General features: G+C 37.6%; 3 protein-coding genes across 4 annotated transcripts; 2 read left to right on the forward strand and 1 right to left on the reverse strand.

Annotated features, from left to right (window-relative positions):
- Positions 1-8,712: 8,712 nt before the first annotated feature.
- On the forward strand, positions 8,713-10,790 carry LOC108195959 (probable nucleoside diphosphate kinase 5). Its single transcript, XM_017362996.2, has 5 exons — positions 8,713-8,868; positions 8,973-9,185; positions 9,264-9,371; positions 9,485-9,594; positions 10,398-10,790. Exons 1-5 carry the CDS (start codon positions 8,795-8,797, stop codon positions 10,427-10,429), a joined length of 537 nt encoding a protein of 178 aa, XP_017218485.1. The 5' UTR covers positions 8,713-8,794; the 3' UTR covers positions 10,430-10,790.
- On the forward strand, positions 10,398-16,890 carry LOC108195958 (protein DEEPER ROOTING 1). 2 transcript variants are annotated; one of them, XM_017362991.2, is made up of 6 exons: positions 10,398-10,521; positions 13,701-14,589; positions 14,684-14,756; positions 15,666-16,198; positions 16,287-16,455; positions 16,550-16,890. In XM_017362991.2, exons 2-6 carry the CDS (start codon positions 14,584-14,586, stop codon positions 16,567-16,569), a joined length of 801 nt encoding a protein of 266 aa, XP_017218480.1. In that variant the 5' UTR covers positions 10,398-10,521; positions 13,701-14,583; the 3' UTR covers positions 16,570-16,890. The 2 variants fall into 2 exon arrangements, with proteins under 2 accessions (XP_017218480.1, XP_017218482.1); XM_017362993.2 differs by lacking the exon at positions 16,550-16,890 and having other exon boundaries at positions 16,272-16,410.
- A 444-nt stretch (positions 16,891-17,334) lies between these two features.
- LOC108195957 (exocyst complex component EXO70A1) lies at positions 17,335-19,524 on the reverse strand. The gene has a single exon (XM_017362989.2). The coding sequence runs from the start codon at positions 19,406-19,408 to the stop codon at positions 17,606-17,608; it is 1,803 nt and encodes a 600-aa protein (XP_017218478.1). The 5' UTR covers positions 19,409-19,524; the 3' UTR covers positions 17,335-17,605.
- Between the last annotated feature and the right edge of the window lie 258 nt (positions 19,525-19,782).

A 19,782-nucleotide genomic window follows, 5' to 3' on the forward strand; every position in this document is an offset into this window, starting at 1 on the left:
CGGGCCATTTTCCAGAATCCCAATGTACATGGGATTAGCAACTCTGATGTACAGCAACATCTTCATCTTCCAGTTGTTGTAGTCATCCTTGTCAAATGGAGGTACCTTGATTCCTAACTTGTGTGTCGACATTGTTATCAGATAAAATTACGATTGTACGGACAGCTAGCTTTTCAGATTGGTTACGGATCTCAGATCTGTATATCGATCAACCTCGCTCTGATACCAATTGTTAGGTCCAATCAGACGTAGAAGGGGGGGGGTTGAATACGTCTATACCAAATTCTTTGATTAATTCGATTGCGGAATATTACTGTTTAAGTCCAGTTAAATCAATCGTAAATAAACAACTCCAGCAAGTCGGGGAATATTCTTATATTAAAAATAATCCTCGGATGCTACAAACTCCAACACGAATGTCGGCTGCAGAGACTACAAACACTCTAATACAAACTCTCGACTAAAACGATATTCTAACTTGCTCTCGAGAATGTGTATATTGTGTGCACTTTACAAAGTGTGTAGTTGTTCTCAAATGAGGACACAAAGCTCTATTTATAGACTTTGGGGGACAAACTCAGCTTGTGCTTGCGCTAGGCGCAAGGAAGCTTTCCACCAATCAGAAAAGAGCTACCTCGTTCCATCCTTCCTCGTTCCTCCTTCAACTTGCGCCAAAACAATTCAAAAGAATTGTTTATATGAAATTGGCGCAAGGAAACATGTATTTGGCGCAAGGAAACAGATCAGGCTTCCTTGCTCCACTTGGCGCAAGGAGGAATTTCTTCCTTGTTCCAGGTGTGGCGCAAGGAAGGAAGTTGGATGAATTGGCGCAAGGAGAGATTTACATATTAAGTCTCTTCCTTGTTCCATTTTGGCGCAAGGAGAGATTTAAATATTAAATCTCTTCCTTGTTCCATTTTGGCGCAAGGAGTGATTTAAATATTAAATCTCTTCCTTGTTCCATTTTGGCGCAAGGAAGGATTTAAATAATAAATCTTCCTTGTTCCAAAAATAGAACGGGCTAGAACACTTATACATATATATATATATATATATATATGTGTTGCATATATACGTATAAGTATTTACTAATCAATTTGGAGGAGGCTTCATCCTGACTTGATTAAGTTATCTTGACTGAATCCTTCGAATCCAATTCACATGTACTGACGTCCTGTGCACTGGTCTGGTTCACGAACGACTAATACAGAATTAATTCTCCGTCTTCTTTTCTTGAGTACATACTTAATCAGTCTCACTAGACTTGAGTATTGCTTCAGTGATTCTGATTACGAATAATCAGAGAGGATGTACTTGAATCTTCCAGAACTGAGAATCTTGATCTTTGGACAACCTTGACATCAGAAACCACTTTGACTTTATTCTTCACCGAGGCTTGAACATTTTAATGAACTTCTATCAGTGATTTGCTGTACGTCTCAGATATCTTGATTGCCTTCAACTTCTTGAATCGTATCTTCAACTCTGTAGATTCCTGTACGATACTTAGTTATTGTTTCCTGTTCTTAATCTACAGTTGAGTTATCGACATTACATTACATATTACATTATGCTTTACACTGTTTCATCTTTAGAGTGAAGAAAATATACCCAAGTGTATCTAGTATACTCATCAACAATGACAAGAGCATATTTCTTCCTTGCAATGGATGGTACATTGACTGGTCCAAATAGATCAACATGTAGAAGATGATATGGTTTGTTTATTGAGAATTCAGTCTTACTCTTGAAAGATGTCTTTCTCTGCTTGGCTTTTTGACATGAATCACACAATCCATCAGTTGTCAGTAGTGATTCAGGGAGTCCTCTCACAAGCTTTTTCTTTATAAGCTCATTTATGGAATTGAAATTTAGATGTGAAAGCTTCTTGTGCCATTTCCAACTTTCTTCTGCAGAGATCCTTGTAGACAAGCAAATTGCTTTTTCTTCAGAGTTTGTAGGCAAGTGGATTTCATAAATATTCCCATGTCTGTGAGCAGTTACTGCCACTTTGCCTGTTGACTTGCTTACTATCTCACTGTGTTCTTCATAGAAATCAACATGATATCCTCTGTCACAGATCTGACTGACAGAGAGTAAATTGTGTTTCAGCCCTTGAACAAGAGCTACATTTGATATGATGACATTTCCAAGATTGATGTTGCCATATCCCAGAGTCCTTCCTATGTTGCCATCTCCATAAGAAACACTTGGGCCAGCCTTCTCCACAAACTCTGACAGCAGGGTCTTATTTCCAGTCATGTGTCCTGAACATCCACTGTCCAAGACTAGGATATTCTTCCTGTTGCCCTGCAATCATAAAGACCACTAGTTGTTAGTTTTAAGGACCCAGACTTGCTTGGATCCCTTGGCCTTATTAAGTTTGTTAGCTTTTGCAGCGGTATTATTATCAGAGTTTGAGCTAACAGACTTTGCAACAGAGTTTGTACTGGAAACAGAGTTTGTACTTGCAGAGTTTTTATTAACCTTTAAAGAAGGTTTCAATTGATAATAATCATAATACAAACTATGATATTCTTTGCAAGTATAAATAGAATGCCATAAACTACCACAATGAAAACAAGGATCTTGTGGTTTATATCTAATACTACTTTTTCTAACTCCAGACTTTGTAGGTAAAGAGTTAATGTCCTTGTTCTTCCTGCAAAAATTAGCAAGATGATTAGTATTACCACAGTTATGGCATGTCTTCCTAGGTGCATTTGGAACAGGCATGTAGTTATTACTCTTGTCTATGCCAATTTTGCCATTTCTATTTTTCCTAGGCTCCTTGTTTCTGTCATCAGACTTTACCTCTTTAAGCTTATGTTTAAGCTGTTTCTGAGTCATCAGTCCTATGTTAACCTGTTTGGGCTTTTCAGATTTTAAATTGTTGTTAATCTCTGATTTTGGTCTACATTGTTTAGGCTTAGAGGATTCAACAACAAATTTAACAGGTTTAACCTTAGGTTTTTGAGTTTTAACAAACTCTGTTTTTGATGACTCAGCTTCTGAGTTATCAGTGTAACCTAGTCCCTTCTTCCAGTTTCCACTACCTAAGATATCCTGAGTAGTTTTGCCTGAATTAGTCCATGTTTTAATGATCTCTCTTTCCTTGGCAAGTTCTGATTGAAGAGATGCATACCTCTTTGATAATTCATCTTTGACAATGACAGCATCATCTCTTTCCTTTTGAACTTCCAACATTTGAACTAATTCTTTTTCTAGAAAATCATTCCTTTTCTTTACACTCAGAGTTTCAGATTTTAATCTTTCATTCTCTAAAGTCTGATCTCTAAAACTGATATGTAAAGTTTTAAGAAACAATCTTAACTCAGTTATATCTTCAGTATCAAAGGCAAGAGTAGAGTGAGGTACCTTAGCAGGAGATTCAGTGTTGTTGTCAGTGTTTGCCATTAGAGCATAATTGACTTCTTCTTCTGAATCAGATGTATCTGTCCAGTTTCCTTTCTTGGTGATAAAGGCTTTTTCTTTTTCCTTCTTGGCTTTCTTGCATTCAGATGCAAAGTGTCCCTTTTCACCACAGTTGAAACAGGTATACTTGTCAGCTTTTCCAGCTTTTCCTTCTTTGCCCTCATTCTTCTTAAAGTTTTTCTTGTCATAAACTCTGTCAGAGTTTCTGTCTTTCCTTGAAAAACTTTTGCCTTTGTTGAACTTTTTGTAGGCCAACTTCTTGAAGCTCTTCACCATCAATGCTGCTAACTGCATCATCTCATCATCACTTTCTTCAGAGTCTGAGGGAACATCAGAGTTTGAGTCATCAGAGTTTGATGTCTCAATGTCAGACTTTGTGACATGAGCTTTTCCCTTGCTCTTAGCAGCTTCCTCTTGAACTTTCAGAGCAACAGACTTTGATTTTCCTCCATGTCGTTTGCTCCTCTGTTCCATCTCAAGTTCATGAGTCTTCAGTCTTCCATAAACATCATCAAGAGACATTTCTCCAAGATCAAGATTGTCTCTTATTGTAGTGACTTTCAAATCCCATTTTTCAGGAAGAGCTAGAAGGAATTTGAGGTTTGAGTCTTCAAGATCATATTCCTTGTCCACCAGAGATAAGTCATTCAGCAGTTTGACAAATCTGTCATACAGATCTGTCAGGGACTCACCAGATTTTGAGTCAAAGTGCTCATACTCCTGTGTAAGGATTGTTTTTCTGTTTTTCTTAATGGCCTGAGTTCCTTGACATCTGGTTTCCAGAGCATCCCAGATTTGTTTAGCAGTTTTGCACCCAATCACCCTATTAGACATTGCATTATCAAGGGCACTATGCAACAGATGTTTCACCTTTGCATCTTTACTGATAGATGAGATGTCCTCTGGAGTATAATCTTTCTTTTCTTTTGGAATCATCTTTTGAGGTTCATCTGCAATCCCAACAGAGAGCTTGGTGGGCATATGTGGTCCATCATAAATCCGGTCAAGGTATTCTGGATCAACAGAGTCTAAGAATATGATCATTCTTTCTTTCCAGACTGGATATTCAGATGCCTTAAGGGTTGGGACTCTAAAGGATGAAGCTTGTGATTTTTCAGACATGATTGTGTTTAAGATCTCACTGTAGTAATCTTAACAGAGCTGGCTCTGATACCACTTGTTAGGTCCTATTAATTCACTATATATAATAATATAGTGATCACAATATGTAATACAGTATGACAATATAAGAGATCGAAAGCAGTAAACTCTTATGTTCACAAACTCTGATAATGTCCACAATGAAGCTGCTTCTCCTCCAAAGCAGAAGAAAAGAAGAAGACTTGTTGCAGCATATGAATATGATGATCTAGAAACTGCACAAGTTGCAAACTCTGAACCTACTCCAACAACAGTCTCTGAACCTGTTCACACAAGTCCTCAGAAGACAGCCAGATTCAAGTTACGGGCTCAAAAACCTGCAAAGGCAAAAATCCCAGAAACTGACATCACAGACTTCACTGTTGAGGAAGACCAAACACCATCTACCACACTACCAGAAACTTCTCAAGCTCTGATGGTGCTTCCTATTCAAGCTGTTCCTCTGATATCTCCTACAGTATCTCCTACAACATCTCCTAAAGCATCTCCTACAGCATCTGCAGTAGATGAAGAAATAGAGTGTGATGCACAAGCTACAACTGAAGCTGGAGCAAATTTGTCTGATTCTCAAACTCCATTATCTGATCATGGTCCAATTCCTCAATCTCCAATGAAAATTCCTGAGGATGTCATTGTTCATGATACAGCTCCAGAGAACTACAGGTCTGATGTAGTTGAGGAAACTGACAAAGTAGCTGTGGAAGCTTTACAATCTCTTGCTCAGACTGGTGAAAAGCCCATCAAGTCACAGTCTGAAGCTCAAGAAAAATCTGCTCCGGATAATGTGGAGAAAGTTGCTGATCCTGTTCCTGAAGATGAAAAAGCAAACTCTGATACTGAGGATGATGCCAGTTCAGATACTGCCAAGAATGAAAATGATGGAGTTCCTCTGACACAACAGAAGTGGGAGTCAACTAGCCAGTACAATGCCAGGCTACAAACTCTGAACACAGACTCTGAGCCACTTCCCAGGGATCTTCAGGTTGATCCTCCAACTGAAGTATGGGATAAACTCTGGTTGAGTCACCAGCATTCCTTGGAAACACCTAAAGCTGAAGAGTTCTTATCTATGGCAGAGAAGAAAATTACAAACTCTGATGTTATGTCAAGCCTCAAGGGCACAATTCTATATCTGAAGACATTTCATCCTGCTCATGCCCAGACATCTAAATCAATAGATGGTCTAAGAACAGAGGTGGCAAAAGTCAAGGAGACAAATGAACTGGAAAAGAAAAGGACCATCAATCCTATGAAAGAAAATGTACAGAAGCTGGTGACTGCAAATGAATCTCTGGACCAAAGGATGACCATGATTGAATCAAATCAAGAAAAGATGTCCAAACAGCTTGAAGCCATTCAAACTTCACTTTCTCTGATCACATCAATTCTGATACCTGATGAGGATGATGTCAAAAAGGGGGAGAGAGTAGCTAAAGTCAAATGCAAGTCTACTAATCAAACTCTGAAGAGAAAGAAGAAGGATGATGATGATGATGATGTGGATGACTTCACAAAGCACAAGAGATTTCAAGCAGGAACTGGTGGAAGAGTTTCAAACTCTGACAGTCAGAAACAATCTAAGCAAAGCACAAAGTCTGGTCCAACTCACAACATCACATCTGGATCTAAGCAAAGACCAGTGACTGGATCAGACAAACCCATGACTGATGAAGAGCTTGCTAGATTGGTTTTTGAACAAGAAAATCCAGAAGCAAATTTGGATTTGGAGTTGATTGCTGCAGAGGAAGCTGAGCTGAAAAAGGAACATACTGAAGCCATAAACTCTGGAAAGATCCAAAAGCCTGCAAAGTCAACTACCAAGCCAAAAGAAAAAGGAATACTGATCAAGGAAGCTACTGTTGCTGATCAGAGTTTACCAGTCAAAAAGGTATACTCTGAAGATGAATACACCTCCAAGGGTAAAAGCAAAGTAGATGAAAATCTGGAGAAAGGCTGGGAAAAGAAGAAGCCTACAACCTCTGACAAGGATCAAGTTGTGAGGGAAAAGAAAACAGAAGCTGCAATCTCTGACAAAGCTCATGTTGCAGAACCTCAAAAAGAAAGATTGACCTCTGACACAGCTCAAGTCAATAAGGAAGCAAAGAAAGACACAGTCTCTGACAAAGCTCAAGCTGTGTTCAAACCAACAACTACTCCACTGGCTGGATTTGCAAAGCCTACTCTGATGACTGAAATAAGTTTTGAAAAAGGCTCAATTAAACCATTTTCTCATCAAAAGGCAGGAAGAGATAAAGGAGGGCTGGGATCCAAGTATGAAAAATTTGATCAGAGTATAGGATCAAGACCAGATGACCCCTCATCTCTCTGTGCTCCCAAGACTGGAGTATTGCAAGACAGAATGGACAAACTTGATTCAGTCCAGTTGGTAAAAAATGACAGAGGAGATAATATCCTTATCTACTTCATGTCTGATGGAACAGTGTTTAGAGTACTTGAAGCAGATCTATATGCTAAACACTGGGAAGAATTGAGATATGTATCATACATATTTCAAGTAAAGAACAAGTCAGGACAACACATCTCCAACCTGCTAAAAGATCAAATCAGAAGAAAGATGGGGATTACAGGAAACAAAAATGCTGGACCTTTCATTCCTAAATACCTCAATCATAAAGGACAGCTGGTGGAGATGAAGAAAAATTCAGCAAAGATTGAAACAATAGGTGGAATCAGAACTCTTGCATTTAATGAAGAGTCTGATAAAGCTTACAATATCAGGCTGGATAGGGACTTGAAGAAGAACAAGATTTATGATCTCAGAGCTGCAATTTATCAAACTGGAGTTTCAGATCCAGAGCTGAGAGAGATCAAGAGACAAATGATTGCAGTGCTTGAAGAAGCTGAGAAAGAACTCCTCAGAGAGTATCTAAAGACAGCAAATGGTATCTATGCAGCTAAGGAGTAAAGTATCTGTAAGTTTTAAAAGTTTTCTGTTATATAGTTAAACTCTGTTGCATTTGACTTAAATGTTTTGACATCATCAATTATCTGTTAACTTGCACATAACTTATTCATGCACAAGTTGGGGGAGATTGTTAGATATAATTGATGATTACTAATGTTCTTAAGGTTTGTTTTAGAACAGGAATCATCAGAGTTTAAACTGGAAGCTGATCAGAGTTTAGTAAAGTCTGACAGAGTTTGATAAAGTCTGATCAGAGTTTACATAGTCAAGACTCGACAGAGTTTACACGTGGAAAGAGCTCAGAAGCGGATATACTTCAAGGAAGGATAGAAGCTGAGGAGTGATTTGCTGACTATGGAAACTAAACAGAAAACTGGAGCAATCTTTGATTGATAGATTTATTAGCTGATTTATAGGATATCAAATCAGAGATTGATTTTGTAACTGTGTCTATATAAACACAGATTAGGGTTACTCTATATGAGTTGAGTTATCAAGTATATTGTTAAGAACCCTAGCAGCTCTTGGTGATAGAATATAAATCACTGAGAGAGTTTTTGTAACCATCAAGTTTTGTGAACATAAGAGTTTACTGCTTTCGATCTCTTATATTGTCATACTGTATTACATATTGTGATCACTATATTATTATATATAGTGAATTAATAGGACCTAACAATTGAAAAATGAATTTTCTTCTTATATCGATACTACTTAATTCTATATATATATATATATATATTTAATAAGATATAATATACCATTAAATTTTCTTAATATCACGTAAGTTGGATGCAAAATACTACTTTCTAGTTGATGTATGTATCCCTACTATTGAAGAAATATTTGATTTGTCATTTTTAAGATTTATTCAATTGGTATTCTAATGAAACTAGATAATGAATTTTAATGGATTATATCTGCTTTAATGCAAATTATTGATGAAATATCGTAGAATTGATGAAAGCTTTTAGGACTAAGACACAATATTTCAAAATCTCATTAATTTTGATGAGATTTTAAAAAAAAATTAAAATACAACGTATAATTTCACGAAATCCATCATTTTATGAAATTTAAAAATAAATAATCGTATCTAAACAACATCAAATTTTACTCGATTTTATATAATCTCAATTGAATACTAAAGAAAATAACTAAAATTCATAAATTTACGTTGATGTATTAAATTGGAATCCGGCGTTACTTGTCATGTTCCAATTGAGTAGCAGCAAGTAATAATTAATTAAACCTCCACCCCCTCCGGCGAAGATGGCTTCGAGCAGCAGCAGATTGAGTATTCTTCCTCTGCTCATTCTCATCTTTCATCTCTCCGTTCCTCTGCGGTATGTAACTAATCTATTTCAACATGTATCTTTTCTTGCTCATCTCTATGTATCTTTTCTTGCTCATCTCTTATCAATTCGACTATTATCTATCTGTTATATAGCAGCTGCTGTTTCGGAGAGCGCACACTAGCGATGATCAAACCCGATGGGATTGTTGGCAACCACACACATTTCATCAAAACCACTATTCTCGCTTCTTCCTTTACTATACTCCAGGAGATCACTCTTCAGCTCGACCGCCACACTGCTCAGGGATTCTATGCTGAGCACTCCTCAAGGACCTTCTTTCCCGACCTTATCGATTTCATCACCAGGTCCTATCTTATATATAGGCTGCTATCACTTCACCATTCATCTCTCTGTTGTCTCAACATTCTATCTCTTCATTCCAGCGCTCCCGTGTTGATCATGGTATTGGACAAGGTGAGTGCGGTATCAGACTGGCGTGCTTTGATTGGACCTACGGATGCAAGTAAGGCCAAGCTCACTCATCCTCACAGGTCATCCACTTTCCTATTTTATGTTTCATCTTTTACTTAAACGTTTCTTATATGCTTTTTGTCTCTTTCAACTTCTATCTTACGGCCACTTGTGTTGATCCCTCCCTTTTCAGCATCAGAGCTATGTGCGGGGTAAACGTACAAAGGAATTGTGTTCATGGTTCAGATTCAACTAAATCGGCGGCGAGGGAGATATCCTTTTTCTTCAATCACACGGATTCAGGTCAAACGGTTGATTGCCTTTGCATATATATAATGCTCTTTGTGTAGTCAGTTGAATGCCTTCTTCAAGTCTCCTTCTATGGCTATATCATGATATCAGGTTCAAGTCATCATATTGGACAACTTATATGAATATTTTCCCGTGGGGACTATAAAGGTTGCATCTCTAGTGATGGGAACATGTTGAATGACTCTTTCATGGGATTTATTTGGATTTTGGGACGGGTCTTTCTTCTTAGACATTTGAAGTTGTCTTATTTCTTTCCAAATACCTTCTTGTTTGGGAAGGTATCATGAATTAATTGAGCACGTAGCTATGCTCATATTGTTTCATATGCATCTTTGTTTAAGGTAGTGAGGTAGTAGCCCCTTTCTCGTGTTTCCATAATTTGGTTTGTGTCAACTACATAAGAGGGGATAGAAATCAAGAAGACTAGTCTATAAGGAATCAAATTTGGCAAGTACCCAAGGAACATTAACAAAGGCAGTGTAACCAAAAATGGATAGTACTTCATTACTTATAAACTTGGCTTGCTGGCTTTATCTATATACTTATCATTTCCTCTCTCAAATTTTCAAACCACTGTTTTCTACATGTCATTCAATCACTCCAAACACATAAATTTTTTACTCAAAAAAAAAAAGGAAATAGAAGTATCGAGAGCCAATTAATGGATCTAAGTAACAGATCTTAGCTACTTATACATTACATTTATGATTTATATTCTGTTGAATTACTTCTATGTAACTTTACAAGAACTTCTACTGAACCAGCAGTGTATCTGACATTTGATTGTTCCGCAGGTGGAAATGTTTCAGAACACGATGAACTGTAAATTGTCAATTGAGAACACCTGCGCTTAAAATACTATGCCAAGGAATCTTTATACATGCAGATACCTTATAGAAATGAAAAGTTTCATCCTTGGTAAGTAGCCAGCTGATAGTCATACGGTAGTTTACTTTAAATCTTCCAGTATGTCACACACCCTTCTCTCTCTATTCTGTTGTACTTTATCACACTGGAAAATAAGACATGTTTGACTGAAATTAAATTTCTGGATAATCTTGGCTTGCGTGTTACTTCAATTAATTTTGGTCTGCATTCGACATTATATGTATTTATGTATGAATGTTGGCAATTTTAGTATTGTCATTTTGATATGTACAATAACTGCTCTTTTAAAAAGTATGATATATAGTATGTGTACTTCAACTGCAAAACAATGCTTTAAAGATATTACATTATGACATGTTTATGACTTCTATTTGTTTGAAACTCGTATGAGTAGTATTGTCAAGGATAAAACAATCATCAGTGTGGCAGAAATTCTTCGCAGTGGATATTTGTGAATATTAGGCTGAATTTATTTATACATGACCTGTTATTGATCTCTTTGCTTTGGTATATTTATGCGATCTCCAACTGTATTTAAGAGAATTTGACCATATGTTAAACTGTTTATTAATTAGTGATGCTGCTATATTGGACTATTGGACTGAAGGTGGTTAGTTGTTGAGATTTAATTTGTTTACCCAAGATTCTTCTAAAAACATAAAGTACTCCTTGATTATTTATCAAATGATTCATGCAGAATGTCTTTTTTTGTGTTTTTGTTACAGATTTAATCCGACTAGCATTACTTTACTTTATAAAGCTCGGTTATCTTCCATTTTCTCTGAGATAAATCTCTAAAGTAGTCCATGTTGCTGTTTAGTACGAGTTACCAGTCACTTGGGTTATATTTGAGTACAAGTATAAGAACATGTTTTGTTTTCTGCCTGCTATTCATATCAGATTCTGCTTAGATAGCTGAGCAAGTATTAGAGTTGTGGAGGACTCAGTAAACACAACTTAGGCAGTTACTTATGGACTGTCCTCAGAAACTATTTGCACTTCAGATGCTAGTTCCTCAATTCACATTGTTTTACATGTTCTTTGTAGAGGAATTTCTCCTTCGTATGCCATATGGAAATTCTGGCATCCTTCCGGAAGATATCGCCATGTCATTTTCTACATTCTAATTCAAAATAGTAACATTAATCTCTTCCTGTTCACCGATCCCTACAGTGTGTGTGTTGTGACAAGTGTCGTATATTACAAGAATTTATAAATTGTTATGCGCCAATGCTGCATTACCCTTTACGTTCTATGTGTTCCGTATCAATTTTGAGTCTGTGTATGGTACATTAGATATCTAGCTTGATAAAGTAACAAGCTAGTCAATTTTAAACAATAGCTGTAAGTTTGTGGAAGATATTTATTTATCATTTACTCTGTTCCTTAGAGACTAAGCATGAGATAAAACCTTCTATACTTGGTAAGTTTCACCTTTAGCCACCATTGCCAAATGTAGGTTGGATTCTTATACCCGAGATATATAGATTAGGTGTAGCCACATGACTGATTGTTCAAAAAGTGTACCTTGGACTTTGGTAGAAGTTATTCACCTAGAGTACTCCATTTTCTACTGGCCAACTTTACATGCATCTCGAGGAATTAGAGAAGCTCAATGAAACTTTTAAGAAAGTTTGACAAATTTTTTGCTAACATACAATCTTAATTAACATAATTTTACAGATTCTTATAGAGTTATAGTTTGAGTCATGGGATAGATCTATATTTGTATGGCCATTTTCTTATATAATTGTTCTACTTACAAGATTATGATGTCTTTCCATCTTTTATTAATTGACATGGATAAAAATAGATCACCCAGAAGAGGCTCTGTTATTGTTTCTATAGTTTTCTTCAGTCACAGGTCATGTTATATAATACAAACAGGATTTCATTACATTTCGTCTTGTAGCTGATGTTGAACTAAACAATGGTTCATTGATTGTATCATTTTTTTAACCGCTGCACTTTGGTCAAAACATTCATATATGTGAATTAAGATGTTATTAATTGTTGGCCTAAGATCATTCTACACATGGCTATGCTGTGGAGTTTATAAATAATTCACATGTTATATAGAGTTATATATATGAGAGGCCAAAACCTTAGATATGGGCCCTGTCTTTCATCGGCCACCTTATGGATATGGCATGCAATTATTTACCTATTATCTGCTATATCCCTACATCACTTAGTGCTCCCCGTTTCATGATTTGAAAATTACAAATCTGAATAGAGAATACTTATACACATGGAAGCAGGGAACAACCATTGGTTGTAGCTATTTTTTGTTTCATATGCAGGAAGCAGGCTGCTGTCTGTAATTAGTGCGAAAATAAGATTTTGATGCATTCTCGGAAAATATGTGCGGAAAGATCGACCACAACCAACATTAGTTGTGGTACGGTCTCATACATGTGTTACAAATACAGCGGCACATTAGTTTAATACAGCCGAAGCATGTGCTTAATTCAACAATTTACTGAGAACATACATGCATGTAACACTAAGGGAATAACAAAAGAAAACGAAAGAGATGCCTTGCAGATAATCCTGGTGTGACATTTTACAGGTAAGTGCTCAAAGTGAGGAACTTGCATAGATTATGAAAAGTCAACTAGATGTTTTGGTACACATGTTGGTCTGACATTGTATCAAGGAACTATTTTTTTAAATCTCGTGCTGAGTGTTCCCACTTGTCATGTTAGTTTAGAATTTTTATTGAATGGTCAAGTTTATATATATGAACAGATGTGTTATGCCTTGGAATCCTGATATAAAGACATACTACTGTCTATAGCACTTTGAAGTTTAGTATGATAACTCGAGTCATTATTTTCTGCAAAGGAAATCAATTTATATTAATCTTCTATTAGCCAGCCCTATGTTTTCTGCAAGTTTGTTGCTACAATTTTATATGTGCACTTGGGAGAGACCTATTTTTGTGCAACGTGATAGTTGTTCTGAGAATTTCATGTGCTACTCGAGTATCTCCTTACATATTCTGGTATATCGGTTGTGACTTTCTGAGATCCTATTGTTTAGTATAAGATATAATTTTTTAACTGCTCTTAATTTTTACGTTCTTATTTGCTTGACACTTCCCAGTTTCAGCTTTGAACTCTGTAAACAGCTTTCTATTTTTGCTAACAATTCCAGGAAAGTTATGCAGTATTAGATTTGAGATTGCATTTTATTGTTTTTCATAGAAGTAATCGAGAAATCACAAGTCTCCGGGGAACACATCAGGTTGGTTCAAAGGCAATATTTAAGGTGTGCGGCAGGGCGGTATAGGAGACAGCCGTACAAATCTGTTTACAGATAATTTTGAATCATAATTGAATGAATCAACCGACGCACAATTTATTCTGTTCCTGGCGTAAATTGACACATGAATACATGATTAAGGATTCTTACCGCAAGGTAACTTTACTCGTCTACTTGAAGTGGAGTGTGTACCAGTACTTTAAAATCAATCTTGCAAGTTGCAAGCAAACGGTTGTACGATGTTGGTGCCTGGTTGATGCATATGAGACCATATTTTGAAACTTGAGACTTCCAGGTAATTACGAGATTCTATTCTTGTACACACGGAAGACCCGTCATGTTTATAAATCTATTCAGTAAGAATTGTATGGTCTTAATCCACACAAAGAAGTATCAGTATTTGGGTTTCTAACGTAAATCTGGCTGGCTTCCTTTAATGCAAAATACGAAAATTGTTTTCATTTCTAAGAAGCAAAACTGAGCAGGTGATAACAATTTATGCAACTGGTCTCTAAGGAAGGTGCTTGCCACAAGTTTCAATCGAATGTGGTAGAAAGAAAAATGTGGTGTCAAAAAAGGCAGTTTTTAGGGAGTTGAACCAATGAGAAGCTGCTGGGCTTGGCCTTGGTTTTCCTCACAATATATACTACTATATCTTATTCATTACTCCCAATGCTCAACTCTTATTGGTTTCTAGGATCTGCTTAACTTTGACAACTTTACATATTTAAATTCTCCTTCAACCCAATAGTTTGCTTCCTTGCATAACTATGCTTGATTTCTCTACATTCTGCACAATGTTGATTGCTTGAACTCACATCCACAATGAAGGTAGTATACTGCATGTGCCTTCTTCGGTCTCTGTTTTTTCTCCAAGCTTCATCTTCATTGTTCATGTAACAATCTTTGTTCATTGCTTTTGCAGTTCTTTGGCTGGGTGCAGAATAAGTTTCAAAGTGGCAAAGGGAAGACAGAGTCAAATACAGTTTCAAGTAGTCGTATGTTTACTTACAAATCATGATTATACCTAATCATACTTGTTCTTCTAACCGGCTTTCTTTTCGACAACTATTTTGCCTTTTTTCTCTTGTTCATGTATTGCATTGTTGTTGCTGTTACAGATGTGAATTTTAGTAGTCATGAATATAAGACTCATATTTGTGGTAGTTGATCTTGTAGCTTGAATTTTAGCGAATTTTTTGCTTCAATTTCTTGTTCATTAAATATTCATACTCCAGCATCTGAGTGTGTCTTCTTATTTCTTGGCCTGCATGCACGTTCAAGATTTGTGTCTGTTTGCTGAGTAGGTATCACCGTACAAGATTAGATCTGGTGTGTAAGGATTAAGGTCCCCAGGGACGATGATATGAGGATATTCATTCTGCTTATGAATGTAATATGATCAACCCTAAGACCAACTTAATCATGTGTCTGATATTAACTTGATCTAAAGAGACTGACTTGATCACCTGAACAACATAAGGTGTAGAGATATAACCTTATTTGCATCATCTGCTCAGGGTGAATTACTATCGGATATAGGTGCAGCATCGCTGGACATATCTTGTCATCTCATTGAATTGTTAATTTGTTTATGAATAATTATCTCTCCACTGAGAAAGCTGAGAACATGATAACGAGATATTAGGATTTCTTGTTGTAGATTGTGGATATAGTCCATGGAGTGTACATTTAAGTTCATGTGCATTCCTACATGGATGACTTAATTATTTTTATCTAATCATTTCCTGCAAGCTATATATAGAACACAGAGCGTTTTCTTTTCTTGTTGAGCTAGGATGAAGCTTTATTTTTTTTCCTCGACATGTGATACAGATGTGGGAGAATGGCTCCCTTGACAACTCTTTCATTCCTTATTTGATGTCTTACATATTTCTTGAGTGCAGATCATACATTTCCAGAAACTAAAAAAGAAGAGTTTAGTGACTGGCCCGAAGGATTACTAAACATTGGTACATTTGGTGATAGCAAATTACCAGAAAATGCAGAACGCAAAAATCTTCAGGATGATGACCAACCTCTTGATCATGAATTAGCTGAATTTTCACCTGAAGAAGTTAGTAAGCTTGAGAAGGAGTTGACAAAATTATTATCCAAAAAACCTGTTCCAAAGGTTGATGGAGAAACTGCTAATCTTCCCTTGGATAGATTTATGAATTGCCCATCAAGCTTGGAGGTTGATCGCAGAATCTCTACCTCCTTATGTAGCGACTTGAATGATAAAGATGAAGAAGATGATATCAACCGAACAATAAGAGTGATTCTTGGTCGATGCAGAGATGCTTGCATGGAAACTAAGAAGAAATCAATTGGAAAGAAATCACTTTCCTTTCTCTTAAAAAAGATGTTTGTGTGCAGAAGTGGATTTGCGCCAGCTCCCAGTTTGAGAGACACTTTTCAAGAATCCAGAATGGAGAAGGTAACTGTAGATGTCTTGCATTGCTTTCTTATACTTTTGATTTGTCATATTTTAGCTTTAATAACAAGATCAGGCTTTTTGACTAAAGCTATTGAGGACCATGCTTACAAAGAAAGTGTATCGACAAAACTCATCTCGAGCATCATCAATGAAGAAATACATAGAGGACCGACAAACATCAGAAGTAGAAAAAGAAGAGGAAACAGAGGAAACATCAAATGTTCAGGGGAATAAATGGGTGAAGACTGATTCTGAATGTAAGTTGATTCTTAATCTCTTAAGTATCACTTTCATCGTATGTGTGCAATAATTCAACAAGTACTAAAGAAAGCTATATTTGTGGTTATGCAGACATTGTTCTAGAGATTTAGATACTGCCTGTAGCAGATAGATTGCAAGGTGAACAAATCAGAGGCGGCCTCTGCGCTGCTTATATTTGAAAGATCAAGTTCACGATATGAAGCCCGAAGTACTGCAGTTACATACATTTTCATGGTGAATTTGCTCACGATACGTGTTGGCATGTTGTGTAATACTCTTGAGATTTATGTACCTATGTTATCAACTTCTTTCATACACGATACAACACTCACAGATAGCAGCTTTACCCTTAAGTTTATCATAGCTTATAAATCCTGAAGACATGAAACGATGACAAACCAAAACAAAGCCGTTCAACTTCTTCTTTCAGACTTTTCGGTTATATACACGAGCCATGACTCTGATGGCATCCGACATTCTAACCTATAAACATTGTGCTCTAGCAATTGCCTGCACCGGATTATGAAGTTCAAAAACCCACGCGTCTTCAAATATGGAAACTGGTGATAAGTACGGGCTACCCTTATTCGACATTTCTTGGAGCTTTAACTTCATTTGGCAAGTGATGTTATCAACATGTTTGCTCTATCAACTGCACTGATTTTGCATAATTCTCTCAAGGGACGGTGCAGATGCTGCCAATGAGGACACTGTGAAAATGCAATACGGTCTGGTGCCTTGTTCACCAGCAACAAACTCATTCCACCAGCACCGTTCGCGCCACCAGCCTAGGACAGTTGATGAAACAATATCCTTCTGGTCTAAACCCAGTTTCCATGCGTACACAGTATATCAGAGTGAAAAAAACAAAATAATTAAGAATGTAAATAATAAATGAAAAAGATTTTAACATGCAACAACATGCTTGCTGGGCCATAATCAATCAGGCAAGAGGCCTTTCTGGGTAACTAGAACTAATCGTTTTTATTAAGGTGACCCGTTTCTTCGTCCCATATAATATATATGTGATCTCAAGATGATCTGGGGCCGAGTAAATCCCAGTATAGCAGTAATCACCAAATACTACATAAAAAATCAAAGAATTTTTTTCTCCTAGATTCTAACAGGTAAACCCAATGCAACTCTTCAACCGGATCTCCTCCTTGAGTGTTGGGACACAGGATTTCCTTCGAAGAAATCCAAGACAGAAGTTTCAAGATCCTCGACTGAGTACTTTATGTAATTCTCCGGGTGTCTCCCGCTCTCTATATGACTCCTGAAACGACCAAGAAATGACCTGTAAGCTGGAATCAAATGCTCTGATATAGAAATGCGGAGCTCCTCTCGAAGCTGTGTATCCGGAACCAGCCATGTAGCTTGAGTCCTATGAACTTCCTCGAACATAGCATTAAAGCTCTTGAAACGCTCTCGCAAAGCACTTTTGGACACCCCGGATGAAAAACTCCCACTTGTATGCAACCCTTCATCTCTCAGACAATTGAGTACCCTCACCCACGTTGCTCTCTGATAAGCAGTAGCAGCCTGTCTGTATTTACCAGTCCACTTCCTGAGATAATAATCTCCAATCATTTCTCTTAATTCAGGAGACCCTCTTACCTTGTGAACAATATAGTGCACATTATTCATATTGAACAAATGAGGCAGAGACTTATCCCTGTAATGCCTGGACTTGGCCTCCAAATTAAATTGCAAAATAATAATGATCCATATCAAATGAAGTGCGAGCGGAGTATGCTCCTCCAGTTGCTCAAAATCCATACTCGGGGTAGCTACATCGTCAGAGAGTCTAGACCCTGTTGTGGGCTTAGCAACAATGAGTTGACCCAAAGTTTGCTTATAATCAGAAATAAGGCTTATATAATTCATCACATATCTGGTGAGAGGATGAATTGTACCACCGGGAACAGGCACCGTGGAAGGCTCCCGAAGTACAGCATTCTCAAATTCGGACAATATCCCCCTAGCGGCCTCCGCCAGTCTAGACAAAATCTCCTCCGACTGAACCCTAATTGTCTCCATTGCTTTCATGGAAAACACAGCATCGATATCAGGCAATAAATCGGACAAGGCATCATGAAGATCCAGGATCTTAAACAGCTTCTCAGGCGACCTCCTGCTGATACTAATAGCTTCGGCGAAATTAAACAACTGAACAGCAGGTCCTTTAACCGTCTCCATAAAACAGGCATCATCGGCAGCAGGTCCTAAACCTTGAAAAATAAGCTCGGAGAGCCTCTTCTCACTTGCAAATAGAATTCGAATGCAGAGTTTGGCAGCGCGTATCCAACGCCTAATTTTAACCTCGAGCTCCTCCCACTGGAGCCTCTGAATATCGCCAATACTCAGTTTCTCGACACCTATTTTACGGAAAGTAGATTCCACGACCGATTTGCGGACACTTGCGTAGACCTGGACGCACTCTCGTAAATAACCAGCAGTAATCATTCTGCCTGCTATGCTACGGAGATCAGTAACGATTTCGTACGGAACTAGATCGAGTTGACGAATACTGGTAGTAGATCTATAACTGCCGCTGCCTCGGCTACTTCCTTCTGTTGCTTCTACTTCCGATTCTCCGGTGACGGAGACATCGTCAGAATCATCCCCATCCCCATCGCCGTCGATGCGTGTGACTAGTGCAGGATCAACGAGAGAGTCGGTTTCAATAGGAGCCGTGTGCGCCAGCAAGATGTTGCGAAATTCATCCTCCAGGCGAGCCATAGCGATCTCAAGGGCGTTGCTTTGGTCGTCGGAGAGCGTGACGGAGTCCATTGACTTCTGGAGATGATCAACGGCCTCTAAGTAACGATCGATCTCATCACGGTCGCCGTCGAATATCATACGCTCCCTGGCGTCTTCGGAGACGGTGGAGTCCCATCGGAGGATTATCTGTTTCGCCGCGCCCACGTCAGTCTCCGCTGATTCCATGGAATATGCTGATGTTGATGCTGATGCTTCTCAGCTAGTGTTATTTTTGGCTTTACAATGACAAGTGAGCTACTGCTTAATAATAATAATATAAGACAGTAATATTAGTCGTCAGTAGTGGTACGATTAGCCCTTTATTAATAGTAATAATGAATCCCCCAAAGATCTGCCGTAATTATTAACCTTATCTCTTTTATTTCTGCCCCTTCTCTTACACAGATAACTCCCTCCCAATTTTCAGAAAACATTTTTCTTTGTTTCCTTTGCTTTTTTCATGAACCTCATAATCAGTCATTGTCTATATTGAAATTGCTTTTGTCTGTTTAGAATTATTCATTGGCCATAAATTTACACGCGTAGGTCGCTTGAGATGT

This window comes from Daucus carota, chromosome 7 (assembly GCF_001625215.2).
Source record: "Daucus carota subsp. sativus chromosome 7, DH1 v3.0, whole genome shotgun sequence".
In the NCBI taxonomy this organism is placed as follows: Eukaryota; Viridiplantae; Streptophyta; class Magnoliopsida; order Apiales; family Apiaceae; genus Daucus; species Daucus carota.